Source organism: Lampris incognitus, chromosome 2, assembly GCF_029633865.1.
Source record: "Lampris incognitus isolate fLamInc1 chromosome 2, fLamInc1.hap2, whole genome shotgun sequence".
Classification (NCBI taxonomy): domain Eukaryota; kingdom Metazoa; phylum Chordata; class Actinopteri; order Lampriformes; family Lampridae; genus Lampris; species Lampris incognitus.
The window spans coordinates 129,335,453-129,349,934 of NC_079212.1; the positions used below are offsets into that span (position 1 = coordinate 129,335,453).

Sequence of the window (14,482 nt, forward strand, 5' to 3'; positions counted from 1 at the left end):
TTTGCTTCCTCCTAAATAATATCAACTAAACATGCCATGTTTAGTTGATATTATTTAGCTTCTCTGTGGATTGTGACACTTTTCTTAGCATTTTCTCAGTCAAATTGTTCTTGTTCACCAATCCCTCCCTCTCTCACTCCTATGTTGTTCCACATCCAGGTGATGGTGGCTGAGGCCCTAGACATAAGCAGGGAGACCTACTTTGCCATTCTGATGGACCGTTCCTGTAACGGCCCAGTCATGGTGGGCAGCCCCCAGGGAGGAATGGACATTGAGGAAGTAGCTGCTAGCACCCCAGAACTCATCTTCAAGGTATGCTATTTGTGGTCCATACTCACTCGTTGAGCATCAAATAATAATGCTTGTTACATTGAAGAAGTTAAAGGATGTGGGCTACAGTGTTGAAGATGATAACGGCAAGGTACAGCCAGTTATAGCAAGCACAAGATCCAAATGCCTTAACCATGGCCCGTTCTCATTGTCCACCAGTTCAGTAGGATTACATTGTCCTGCAATCCTAGAATTATCAGAGAGAGAGAGGGAGAGGGGACTTTGGCATGTATGTCGCCGCTTCTCAATCTGAATCAATTTCTGCTTTTCATTGCACATAGGCTCTGGTAGGCTCTGTTGTTGATTGTTGTGGATTGTTGACTGTCTGTCACGTCCTATTTTATCCCAACATTTTTTAGTTTTTGTGTTGCCAACAGTTGATCGTTGTACACCTGCAGCTTGTTTACTCACCTACTCCACTAACCAGCTGTTAGCCTGCTAGCATGCTAGTGATCCACTGGCGTACTCAACAAACCATGGATTATCCCCTCTGGTACACCCCAATCGGACTATTTTCTGCTACTATCTCAGGACTATCCACGACCTCTCTATTGGACCCGTCATCCTGTTTTGGCTTCACTGCTGCACCACTGCTGTGGTCCAGGGCTGAGTGCCTCCTCTCGGGCTACCAGCTCCAGTAGCTAGTTGCTGTGCCTCTGCTGCTTATACGGCGTTCATGAAATATTTTGCATCGGAACATCTGAAACTCAGTCGCCACATCACTCCAAACTTTATCGCTGACACTACTTCTCCCAGACTCTCTTGTCACCCCCACTATATCCACAGGGCCTCCCGTTGTAAGTTTGTTTACTCTGACCATGCTATTCCATCTGTGCTGTCTGACCAGCATTCTATCGCACTGCGATGTTGATGTCATCACAACAAACTACTCGTTCACTTTGGCAATCTGAAGCCCCTGGTTTGTGTTGGCAGTGACACTCCTCCCACAGCATATGCCTCAGTATCTATGAACAACACTGCAACATTCATGCCACTGAACACTTGCTCCTTAAACAATAAAGCACTACTCATCCATGCCATTATCATGGACAGGAAAATTAACTTTTTATGCCTAACTGAGATATGGCAAAGTCAGCAGGACTTCGTGACACAAAATCAAGCCGCACCCCCAGGCTATCTGTACCTACAGAAACCTCGCACCATGGGGTGTCCTGAACGACATGATAGTGTCCAATTTAGCCTCAGATCCCTCCCCCCGACACCACGATGGATGGCCTGATAGCCCACTGCAATGCAGCCTTATCCCTCAGCCTTGACTCTCTTGCCCCCCTCAAAACCCAGCCTGTCTCCTCCCATCCTGCACCCTGGTTCACCACCACTCCACATCATAAAGGCCACTGGTTGTCGACTAGAGAGGCTCTATAGAAGATCTAGCCTCACTGTCCACCTCAAGGCCTATAAAGATCACATGAAGACCTATAAAAAAGCTCTCCCCCAGGCCAAAATGCATTACTACTCCACTATCATTGGCAACCAGCAAAATCACTCCGTAGTGCTGTTCTCCTCCATTAACCAACTTCTTCCCCCCCTCGATGCCCCCCGCCCTTCAGGTGCCCCTGACCTCTGCTCCAAGTTTCTGGACATCTTCCAGGCCAAAGTGGATTCTGTCCACCAGCAGCTTCTAGTACCAGCCCCCCCCCCCACATACACCTCAGTTGCAGGATGTTGCTCCCCCCACTGTGTGCCTACCTAAGTGCTGTCTCTCCTCTTCCTCCCCTGTGGCTGTTCCTCAAGTTGCTAAATTGGCCATGGCCAAGGCTTCCACCTCTACCCTGGACCCATGCCCACCATCCTGGTCAAGGCATGTTTACCTACCCTGTGCCACATATTTGTGGACATTATCAACTCCCCTTTGGAATCTGGCATGGTACCCTCCAGCTTCAAAATGGTTGCAGTCACGCCCATCCTCAAAAGCCAGGCCTGGACCCAGATGACCTCAATAACTACCAGCCGATCTCCAAGCCTTCCATTTCTCATTAAAATCCTGGAAAAAGTAGTTGCTGCCCAACTCCATCAGCACATGTCTAACCATGAGCTCTATGAACCCCTCCAATCTGGCTTCAAAGCACACCACAGCACAGAGACTGCTCTTATCAAATCCACTAATGACCTCCTCACTGCTGCTGATTCCGGCCACATCAGTATTCTCATCCTGCTGGACCTCTCTGCAGCCTTCGACACTGTTTCCCACACCATTCTTCTCATCCGCTTATCTGAATACCTAGTCCTCACTGGTATAGCTCTCTCCTGGTTCCAGTCATATCTCACCAACAGGAAATAGTTTGTCACCAGCAGAGTCTCCAGTTCCATCCTAGCCCCAGTCAACCAAGGCGTGCCACAAGGCTCCATGCTTGGACCCCTCCTCTTCACCATCTACATGCTCCCCCTTGGTCAAATCATCCGCCACCATGGTTTAAGTTTCCATTGCTATGCTGATGACATGCCGCTTTATCTCAGCACTAGACCATCCTCTCAGCTCCCCCCACAATCCCTTGTCAACTGCCTCCACCAAATACAAATCTGGATGTCATCACATCTACTCAAGTTAAATAGCAATAAGACTGAGCTCATGGTTGTGCCTCTCAAGGTGCTGCTCCAGAAGGTCGGAGATCTTCTCCTCAAAGGGGGTGGCTGCTCCATCTGCCCATCCCCAGAAGTCCGCAACTTGGTGTCATTCTGGACTCCACCCTCTCATTCCGGTAACACGTCAAATCCGTCACCAAATCTGCTTTCTTTCACCTCAAAAACATCTCCAGACTCTGGCCACTAATCTCAGACTCCATGGCAGAGACCCTCATCCATGCCTTTACCACCTCCCGTCTGGATTACTGCAATGGAGTCCTGTCTGGAATACCTAGCGAAACCCTAGACAGGCTTCAGTATGTGCAGAATTCCACTGCCATGTTGCTCACCCGCACCAAGTCCTGGCAACGCATCACTCCCACCCTTGTCCACCTTCACTTGCTCAAATCCTGCCTTTCCTATAAAATCCTCCTCCTCACCTATAAATCCCTCCATGTCCTCACCCCCCCCCCCCCCCCCAGTACTTACCAGACCTCCTCAACCCTTATATTCAGTCCGGGAATCTGCGGTCCACAGACACAGACTTGCTTTCCATCCCCCACACCAGCCTGCACACTTTTGGGGATAAAGCCTTTAGTGTGGCAGCCCCCACCCTTTGGAACTCTATTCCAGCAGAGATCCGCAACACTGCTTCTTTGGACACTTTAAAAAAAACTTCTGAAAACTCATTGTTCACCAAGGCCTATGGTCTCTAGTCACGTCTATCATCCCCGACAATCTTCACTATTTTTTTTTCTTTTCTTGTGTTTTGTTTTTTGTTTTGTTTGGGTTTTTTTTTTCTTATCTAGTGTAAAGCATCCTTGGGTTCCTTGAAAGGCGCTATACAAAACTAAGTTGTTGTTGTTGTTTTATACACACTATATGGCCAAAAGAATGTGGAAAGCCCCTTCTAATTAGTGGGTTTGGCTGTCTCAGCCACACCCATTGCTAACGTGCATAAAATCAAGCATACAGCCATGCACTCGCCGTAGACAAATATTGGCAGTGGAATGGGTAGTACTGAAGAGCTCTATGACTTTCAATATAGCACTGCCATAGGATGCCACCTTTCCAACAAGTCATTTCATCGAATTTCTGCCTTTCTAGATCTGCCCCGGTCAACTGTAAGTCTGTTATTGTGAAGTGGAAACGTCTAGGGGCAATAACAGCTCAGCCGTGAAGCGGTAGACCACACAAGCTCACAGACCGGGTAGACCGAGTGCTGAAGTGTGTAGTATGTAAAAATCATCTGTCCTCAGTTTCAACACTCACTACCAAGTTCCAGACTGCCTCTGGAAGCAACGTCGGCACACAGTTCATCGGGAGCTTCATGAAATGGGTGTCCATGGCTGAGCAGCTGCACACAAGCCTTAGATCACCATCCGCAATGGCAGTAATGCACAACCCTCCCCCCTTTCATTCCCACTTTGCAGCATGAAATTCTCAGAATCAGAATCATGTTTATTGGCCATGTAGGTTTGCCCATACATGGAATTTGACTCCAATTTCATGGCTCACTCAGTGTACGTAACACAGAGTTACAACATTACAACACAACACTCTTCAGATATATACAAAAGAATTGACTTATACAGCTGAAATAAGAGGCGATAAAGTACAATGGTGCAGAGAATATATCAGCGATGCTGAAATAGAAGTTACTTAGCTATTCTTTAATTCTTCAGCTTCTTTAAATGCTTTACAGAAGGATCCACCCATTATGAAAGTGTTAGGTATGATGACCTTGTAATTAAAAAGCTGTTTCTAGTACCCTCTCATCCTTTCCTCATGTTCGAAAGCTTGCTATAACATAACTGTGATGTCAGTAAATTAATATAAACACCCAATTTGTGTCAAATTATAGTCCCAAGCATTTCATCCTCCTGGATCCTCCCCCCCTTCCCTCTCTCTTTCCCTCCCCCTCTCCCTTACAGGAAGTCATAGATATATTTGAAGGTGTGCAAGAAGACCAGGCACTGCGCATGGCAGCTAATTTGGGTTTCAAAGGAACTCTGCAGAGACAGGTAATGGGCCCGCTAGATGCCCCAAGAGGGACACTGCAGAGAAAAAGGCTGCAACACAGTTACGCGAAAACACAACACAATCACACACATATAAACAAAGGCACACATTTGCATGACTAGCCCAAGCTTTTGGCTATTAGAGCACTGAGTTTTGCAGAAGCATGATGTGAAGTGTCATTGCAAGACACTCTCTTGCCAGATGGTCTATTGTCATATTTGGCAATGACACATCAAGCTGTACCAGGCACGAAGAGTTGAGAACACTAATGGTGCCATTATGGGATTTAGTATGCCGAAAATTGTTTTTGTGTGGTAGAGTGTGCTGTGCAGAATGAAACAACCTAGTTCGAGTGGGTGAGCAATGAGTTTAGGGACATTGAGAACGACATTTTTAAGTCATCTCAAAGTCAAAGCGGCAGCATCACCTTGTAAAACCAGAATAGGAAAGAACATCTTACACACAGAGACTTCCAAAGTCGAAATTCATATTATACATATGTACTTGAATTTAGAGTTCAATTTCCAGCCATTTGTCTCTTAGCATCATATCACTAATGTGTATTCTTTTCCCCAGGCAGAGGAGCGTGAGATATTGGATTAGCACAGAATCTTAACACACAGAAAAAATATAAATCAACGTAATGAATCAGCTTCAAATTCTCAGAGGCAAACTGTGACTGAAGATGTCTTGCACGGAGTCACATCCTGTATTATATGACCCTCTTTACAGGGCTGTTAACTTGGTGTTGATCAAAAATAGGCAAGGACAGAAATGGAAAGTGACTGGTTAAGTGTCTACTTTGACAGTTTGCTTCTGCCAGGTTTTGCATGTGAAAGCACATCAGCAGCCAGAGTCTGTTCAATACAGACATAATTACAAGCGTGTCTGAAATAAGTCAGCCATTTTCAATAAGCTGTGGATTGACCTGTGTGTCTTTGTGGGTGTATAGGGTGAAAGAGTTTTGTGGCTGTCTGTGTGCATGTATGTATAAGAAAGGTTTGCGTGAGTGTGTGTGTGTATGCATGTGTGTGCGTGGTATTGTGTGTGCATAGGCAAGAGTGGCTTTTCTCCATCAGGTGTCTTTCATTATACAAAAGCAGGATGGTTGCAGCAACAGGCACAGACATCAACTGAATCGCTTATTCTTTTAAATTGGCAATTGACAAAGTGTCAAGGCACTCAAGCAGATTTACACCATAGTCTATGAAGTACAATAGACACATTGTTATATTCACTGGCTGTATTCATCTGCTGTCCCCATGTCTAAAAGTATAACCGTCAACTAAATGCAACAAAAAATCTCAGTCTCTGATTATGTAATAACAATAGTTAGAAGTAAGCTGCAGGCCTAAATCTGTTATGTTGATATGTTGGATCTATTGAGCTGTGCATACTATCTTTTTATCATTATGTATTTATTACACGTTTATTTCGTGTAAATTAAATTTTCCCTTCCAGTCCTGGCAAAGGGATCATACTTGTGTATAAAAAAAAACCCAATACACATGCTTACTTAGAGCCACAGTGAAGGTGATTTGCCATGTTTTATTTAGCCAGCGCGGCAGGCTGAGTGGCCTTGGTGGGGCCAGCTTCTCTAAACTGAACTGTCGGGTAATGACTGTCCTCTGTGGATCTTGCAGGCAGCAGATCAGATTAAGAGGCTCTATGATCTGTTCCTGAAAGTTGACGCCACTCAAGTCGAAGTCAATCCTCTCGGAGAGACTCCCGAAGGACAAGGTATCAGCGAGAATGCTTATTTGTGTGTTTGTGTGTACGTATATGGCTGGGGACTGTTTGTCTCAGCATACTAGGTAGAAAGCTGAGCACATTTGTGGAATCAGATATTAAAATCATTATAAATTGCAATATTCATGTAACAAATTCAATGTGTATTTGCGTGCCCCAAAAATCAAGTAGTGTGAGCAAGCAGGCGTACTCCTGAACACATTTCCGATGTAAAGTAGTAATCACGGTTTACTGGTGTTTCATTCGAAAATGATCTTGTCTGGTTCAGAAATCACACAGCTGTAAGAAGGACTCAGGCCGTGGCTTTCCCTTATTCTTAGCGTGCTGCTGATTAACGTAACACACACATTCAGATAGTCCATCTTGCACTTTAATGAGAAACTACAAATTACAGCTGTAGCTTCAGATAATACCCCTATTTACCCTGGTCCATATCCACTGAAGAGAGCTACCAATTAGAGATGCCATGTAAAAGTGTCCCAAGAAAACATCTGATCAGCTCAAAGCTATTGTACTTGTTTAGCATGGCTGTCACTGGACAAGATGAACTTTTTTATGAGATCGCCGAGGGCCACTGTAAGCACTGGCCCTCAGATATCATATGTTTAATCTTTCTGACAGTGAGTCTGCAGATGTGGCTCGAACAAGGCTAGTTTTCAGCCCTGGGGTTTACATAGTGCTTTTAGATGCCTGATCACATAGCCTAAGGTGCAGGTCCATGGCTGTGGTTCAAAATCTGCCTCAGCTTTTTTTTTTTTTTGCCTTTGCATCTGTTTAGCTGTCATCCGTTCATACACATTCCTCGTTCAAATGAAAATGTTATCACATGCAAAAAAAAAAAAGATTGAAGAACGATAGGGAGTATGTCAGGCTTCATCCCCATGTTGGCACAATTAATTGGCACAACAAGACACTAGTGTACAGTATATTTGCAGTGTGGATATCTGCTTGGAGCTTGTAAAACTTCAGTATTCCATTGACTATTTGGGGGGAAAAAACAAAAGTACACAATGCACATAATCTTTCCGTAGAAGTTACTGGGAAAAATATTCTATTTTGTGTGAATATTGTTTTTGATGTCATCTATGGCGGGGGTGGCCCAGTGGTTAGCGTTGTCACCTCACAGCAAAGAGGTCCTGGGTTCGAACCCCGGGGTTGTCCTACCTTGGGGGTCATCCCAGGTCGTCCTCTGTGTGGAGTTTGTGTGTTCTCCCCGTGTCTGTGGTGGGTTTTCTCCGGGTGCTCCGGTTTCCCCCACCATCAAAAAGACATGCATGTTAGGGTTAGTATGCCTGTCTGTGTCCCTGACTGAGGCATGGCAAGATGAACTGGAGTTGGTCCCCGGGTGCTGCACGGCGGCTGCCCACTGCTCCTAGCTACACAGCTAGGATGGGTTAAATACAGAGCAGAATCTCCCCACAGGAATAAATAAAGTATATCAAAATCAAAATCAAAAAATCTAGTGTTCCAACAAACGAGTTCCTTATCAAACCTTGCTTTAGTAAAGATTGACAAAAAATATTTATTGTTGAACAATGGCCTAACACTATTATTGGCCAGGCCTGTTATTTAGTTTCTTAAGGAACGGTTCTGAGAGGTGTATTGTAGCTTTTCAGCTGAAGGGATGTAGACATAATGGTGGCATATTTGTAAACTAGTTTCACAAATTAAATCAGCCTGGTTTTTGGTTCATTTTGTTCACATTTCATAAGGAAAGAGAAGTATTTTCCTGAGGGTGTTAAGGGCGCAGTGGTTAGTGCAGTCACCTCACAGCAAGAAGGTCCTGGGTTCGAGCCCCAGGGTAGTTCAACCTTGAGAGTCATCCCGATTGTCCTCTGTGTGGAGTTTGCATGTTCTCCGCGTGTCTGCGTGGGTTTCCTCTGGGGGCTCCAGTTTCCTCCCACAGTCCAAAGACGTGCAGGTCAGGTGATTTGGCCATACTAAATTGTCCCTAGGTGTGTGTATGTGTGTGTGTGTGTGTATGTGTGTGTGTGTGTGTGTGTGTGTGTGTGTGTGTGTGTGTGTGTGTGTGTGTGTGGGCCCCGTGATGGACTGGCAGCCTGTCCAGGGTGTCTCCCCATCTGCTGCCCAATGACTGCTGGGATTGGCTCCAGCATCCCGTGACCCCGGTTGGGATAAGCAGCTTGGATAATGGATGGATGGATGGATGGCTTGTAACTGAATACTTTTATCAGAAGGACTGTAAGGCCAAAGGGGTAATTCTGAAAAGGATTGCAGAGTTGGAGAGCGACCACACCTTGAGGACATAGCTAACCCAAATTTTCCTTGGTGTTCAATAAGTCACTTTCTCACCTTTTTATTTGTAAGAGTTGCGTCTGTGCTTTTTTATCAGTGTCCAGATTGTTAGAAATTTTTGGGGCATCCGCATAGTGTAGCGGTCTGTTCCATTGCCTACCAACATGGGCATCGCCGGTTCAAATCCCTGTGTTACCTCCAGCTTGGTCGGGCATCCCTACAGACACAATTGGCCGTGTCTGTGGGTGGGAAGCCGGATGTGGGTGTGTGTCCTGGTCGCTGCACTAGCGCCTCCTCTGGTTAGTTGGGGTGCCTGTTTGGGGGGGGGAACTAGGGGGAATAGCGTGATCCTCCCATGTGCTACGTCCCCCTGGCAAAACTCCTCACTGTCAGGTGAAAAGAAGCGGCTTGTGACTCCACATGTATCGGAGGAGGCAGGTGGTAGTCTTCAGCTCTCCCTGGATTGGCAGAGGGGGTGGAGTAGTGACTGGGATGTCTTGGAAGAGTGGGGTAATTGACCAGGTACAATTGGGGAGAAAAAGGGGGAAAATCCAAAAAAAAAAGTTTTCACATGCAAAGAATTTGTGGTTTTAAATAAAGTGTAAAGGATCTTTTTGTCATTATACAGGTGTGTGTAAAGTCTGTGTGTAAATGTCCATGTGTGTGTCTCTTACTTTCACATTTTCTTTGCCAGTCTGTGCAGTCTTCTGCCTACCCAGTCTGTGTTTCTTTGTGGTGTATTGTTCATTATATATAAGTGGGACTATGTTGAAAATGTAAAGGTCATTTCCATTAGTAGCCTCTAGTTTTCTTGCTTGACAAAACTGCTTAAATCCCTTTTACCATCTAAGGCACGCATTTAACAATACATTTCCTTACAGCTTGCCACGGTTTTATTTCTTTGAGTTTGGGTCCACATTAAAAAGCAATGGCCTTTATTTTTTAAGAACTCTGACTAATTTGGTAAATTTTATGCTTGCTATTTTTACAGGTAGGCTTCTGAGTGTGGTCTCTTTGAAATGCAATCGCTTTTGAAGTGTAAAGGAAATGTCCATTTAGCATAATGGCCTCTCCCTTAGGGCCGCTGTCAAAAACATATGCCCTAGTGTGCCAAGAGCTGAAATAATTAAGACTAATGGGCAGAGGGGACACCCTTCATTTCATTTATTTAAGGTTTTAGAGATGATAATTAGTTGCCTTTTCATGTCTGAAGTTTTCCCTCTCTCCCGGTTTCCCTTTCCTGCCCTCGTCCTCTTTTCGTCTCGCTTTTGTGCTCCCCACCGTTTGTTGTTTCTGTTTTTATCCCTCCCTCCCTCTTCTTTCTTCTCACCATCTCTCCATCCCTCTGTCTCCCTACCCCAGTGGTGTGCTTTGATGCCAAGATCAACTTTGACGACAACGCAGAGTTCCGTCAGAAGGCGGTGTTTGCCATGGATGACATGACCGAGAGCGACCCCACAGAGACAGAGGCAGCCAAGTGGGACCTCAAATATATTGGATTGGATGGAAACATCGCCTGCTTTGGTATGGAAACAAAAGACCGCTCCAGAATGGGGACACACATGAACACACACCCTTGAATGAATTCGGCTGTAAGTGAACACTTTTTGGAATTGGGCCTTGATGTGTCTCTCGAGCAACATAAGTGGAGAGGTCTGACTCAGTTGAAACTTAGTAAAAAGTAAAGGCAGTGCGGGCTCTGCTACACATCGCAAGCAGCTTTCTAAGGACTCCAGAAGGAACGCTGCCGTAACCAATGCGTTCTAATTAGCCATAATCCGCCCAGAAAGTCTCCAGTGCGCCAGATTGTTAGCATTCTCATTAAAGGCTCCCTCTCTCATCATAAATCAAAGCTTTTACAGTGCACAGCAGTGCTAACAGGCGCTCCAGCTTGCTACCCTGAAGCCTCTTAAACACATTACTTGGTCTCTGTTTGCACTAGTTCTGGTCCAACAAGAATAGACCCCCCTCCCAAATAAATAAATAAATAAATACTAAATAACAGCCTCTCTTATAATAACAATGACATTTAAGGCCCCGCAGCTTTCTTGAGAGCACTGTAAGCCACCAACGTGACAGCTGTTAGAGGGTCTGTCCTTTTTATTGAGACCTCTGTCAGGGAGATTGCCAGGACACAAACTCAACCCGGCTAAACCAAATGGGGTACGACATTTTGTGCAGCGATTCGCTTGGCTCCTACACAGCTCAACAGGGCTGCTGCATTCGCGCTTGACTGAATGATGACATGGATGGCAAAAAAGGCTTGCAGTACCTCTTTTAATCAGCACTGCGCTCTCTGAAGTTGGGGGCACAGTCATAATCAACTGTTCTCTGTGGCATTGGACTAAAATATTGAATGTTCCTAAATGGAGCTGATTTGGATGGTTCCGCCTCCTTAAATGTTAAATCCTTTCAGCCATTTGCTCCTCTTTGGTTGATAATTTACTGCTGGAGTCCATTGTGGGTATTCTTACTGTATATTTCATCTTCCCCTTATTGCCGGTAATGTTCATTTTTAATTAACTCTTGGCCTACACCATCACTCTTTTATCTCTCTTTTTTTTTTGTTTGAATGCTGGGGCTCAACTGGCCCTTAATGGGCAAATGTAGCTTTATTATGGTATAGGTCTTTACAAGGCTACAGAGTCATTAATATTCACCTAGCTCATGAGCAGGGTAACCCTGTTAAAACAAGTCACACTCTGAAAAAGCACTGTCCATACCGCCTAAGTGAACTTTTGGATAAGAATATAAATCTGTATACAAGTGCTAGAAGCTACTGTGAACCGGACTCAAAATTCCTCATGTGCATAGGCACACTTGGCCAATAAAGTTAATTCGGATTCTGATCATTTGTATCTATATTGATGTACTGCACATCAATAGTGTACATTTTCACATCAGTTATATTTTACACCCAATGTCTTACAGTGAATGGGGCTGGGCTGGCTATGGCCACATGTGACATCATTGACCTGCACGGAGGGAAGCCCGCTAACTTTCTGGACCTGGGAGGAGGAGTCAAGGAGAAGCAAGTGTATGAAGCCTTTAAGCTCCTCACCGCTGACCCGAAGGTAGGTTTCAGCTTTTGAACTACTGGATGTCTTGTGTGTGTGTTTTAGCTCTGGTGGAACGCATACAAGTATACTGTATTAACGTTGTGTCTTACTATGGAAATCGTGGCTTTTGACTATAAATCTCAAACTCTGAAACTCTCTCCCACAACACCTTAGAGACTCTGCCTCTTTTTCAACCTTCAAATCACAAATCAAAACACATCTATTTAGAAAGGCCCATGGATTGACTTAGATGTCTCTTTTTCCTGGATTGGCTCTTATTATGTCACTTTATATACACATTTTACTAAATGCCACATACTTATTTTAATCATTTTATCTTAATCACTGAACTTTTATGTTCAATGTCCTTGGATGTTTTGAAATTAGCTTTAAAATAAATATTACTATTATAATTATAAATCGAGTTCTTGCTTACCACTGCTGCTGTGGTGGTTGAGAGTAAAGGCATTTCCAAGGACTTGAGATTTTATTTTTCCCAAACACAGTTACACGCTGTGAAAATGAGCAGTCCTGCCCAAATCTTGATCTTAATTCAGCCTCTCCTATATTTTCTCAACTGTAAACTTCTACCATGTTTCACGTCCATGTTTTGTTTCAGATGCACAATGGCCCTCCTATTGGGCCTAAGAAAAAACCCAAGAAAGCATCTGTCAAATGAAAATGGGGGATCTCAGTGATCTTGGTGTTAAATTAAAAAAAAAGAAGCTGTAATATAGCTCTAAAAAACATTTTGCTAACATGATCCATCTTTGTCATGTTGAAATTATTTTGCTGTGCAATCACAGCCCTCTAACACTGATGGATCACCAAGCATCAACATATTTTTTTTTTTTTTACTATTGCCACTAAGGTCAGTTAGTGGCCATAGTATTTTCTTTGGTTTTTTTCTTTGGCCCACTTGGAGCACCATTATCTGTTTGATGCAAAACCTCGACGTAAGGAATAGCAGAAGAAGATCCCAGTTGAAAAAAACAGAGGCCGAATTAAAATTAAGATTTTGGATGAACTATTACTTTTTACAGCACGTAACTGTGCTTTGGGGTGCGATAACAACACAATCTAAGATCCCTCAAAATGCCTTTATTATCCATCTCCATTGCAGCAGTGATGAGCATGAACTCAATTTATAATTGGAAGAGTACACTCAGTAGAATGCAGATCTCCACCAGGCATATCTGCCCTTCTCCAGTGCTCAGACTTGGTGACAAATCACCCCATTTTTCACCTACAAGGAGAAGGGGAAAACACTGAGGCACTGCCTGTGTATCGCCCCTTCTCTGGTGCTCGCACTTAGGTGAAAAACCAGCTGAGAAGTTAGCTTTGGTTTTCAGTAAGTTAACAATTTCGTGAACATTTTGTGGAGAAGTGTAACACACCTTGCCTCAGCTACCTGGCATCCAGGCATCAATGACTAGCTAATGACTTGCGCTCATGTGTTTGTATGTGCTATGGGAGAATCTGCAAGGGTGCAAGGTAGCAGTGAAAATGTGGTATGGAATTTCATTGATTTGGGAATTTTATTGATTTGGGCATTATAATAATAATAATAACTTCTCAAGAGGAATTGATTTGATAATGAAGCACTGGCGCCGACTGGATAGACCGATGCACTGATTTTCGACATGGTGAAAACATAGTAAAAGTCGGGGGGGTCTAAACTAATCATTTTAAAAAGTCCAATCCTCATATAATAGCTTTGACTCCTGTGGATCATGGAGCATGGCATATGGCCATGTTTAACTGGGTGAAGCAGACTCTGGAAGGCTGTGTCATTATACACCTTAAATTTGCTTGCAATGGAATGATGATTCACTGCTGCACAAACTAAAATGATACAGGGTATCAGGTTTTTTAATGACTTGTTACTGGTTTTTTTGGTCTTTCTGAAATGTTAATTTATGAGTGCAAGCACAGTGACATTGACAGACTTCAGGTTTGTTACCGAGAAAGTCCATGCACCGTTCCTTAACATGTGCATTTTGAACATCGCCTCAGCATAGCGAACTTGATATGCTAGGACTCAGGGCTCCATGCGACCAAAAATCTGTTAAGTGTGACTAAACATTTTCATTGGTCGCACCAGTGCACATGAAATTTAGCAAGTCTGTGTGTGTATGTGTATAATGTTGTTTTTTTTTCACACTACATATTCACACAAAGCACACTATATTTACAGCAAACTGAATTCACAGAAAGAACACTATACTTGATTAATATCACACAAAACATATGCCTTATAGGATAAAATGCAAAAAGGAACTGATGAGTAGTCTAGAAAAAATGATCAAATTTACATTTTTATTTTGTCCATTTATAGAAGTTGGTGACCATTTTAAAACTCTTAAAGAGACATTTAGCATAAACTTCTCTAAACGTTTGTCTGACTAGTTAAAACTTTGGAAAGAGTCAAACCTGCAGCAGAATTCTAGCATTGAAACCCCAAGGTTAACAAAAACATGTCG

General features: G+C 43.8%; 1 protein-coding gene across 1 annotated transcript in view; it reads left to right on the top strand.

Moving 5' to 3' along the window:
* Positions 1-14,482, top strand: part of suclg2 (succinate-CoA ligase GDP-forming subunit beta) — a 161,714-nt gene that overhangs the window by 99,739 nt on the left and 47,493 nt on the right. Inside the window, exons 7-11 of the mRNA XM_056301706.1 lie at positions 160-312; positions 4,848-4,937; positions 6,579-6,675; positions 10,303-10,464; positions 11,872-12,014. Coding sequence (XP_056157681.1) covers positions 160-312; positions 4,848-4,937; positions 6,579-6,675; positions 10,303-10,464; positions 11,872-12,014 — 645 coding nt within the window. The remainder of the gene's footprint in view (positions 1-159; positions 313-4,847; positions 4,938-6,578; positions 6,676-10,302; positions 10,465-11,871; positions 12,015-14,482) is intronic.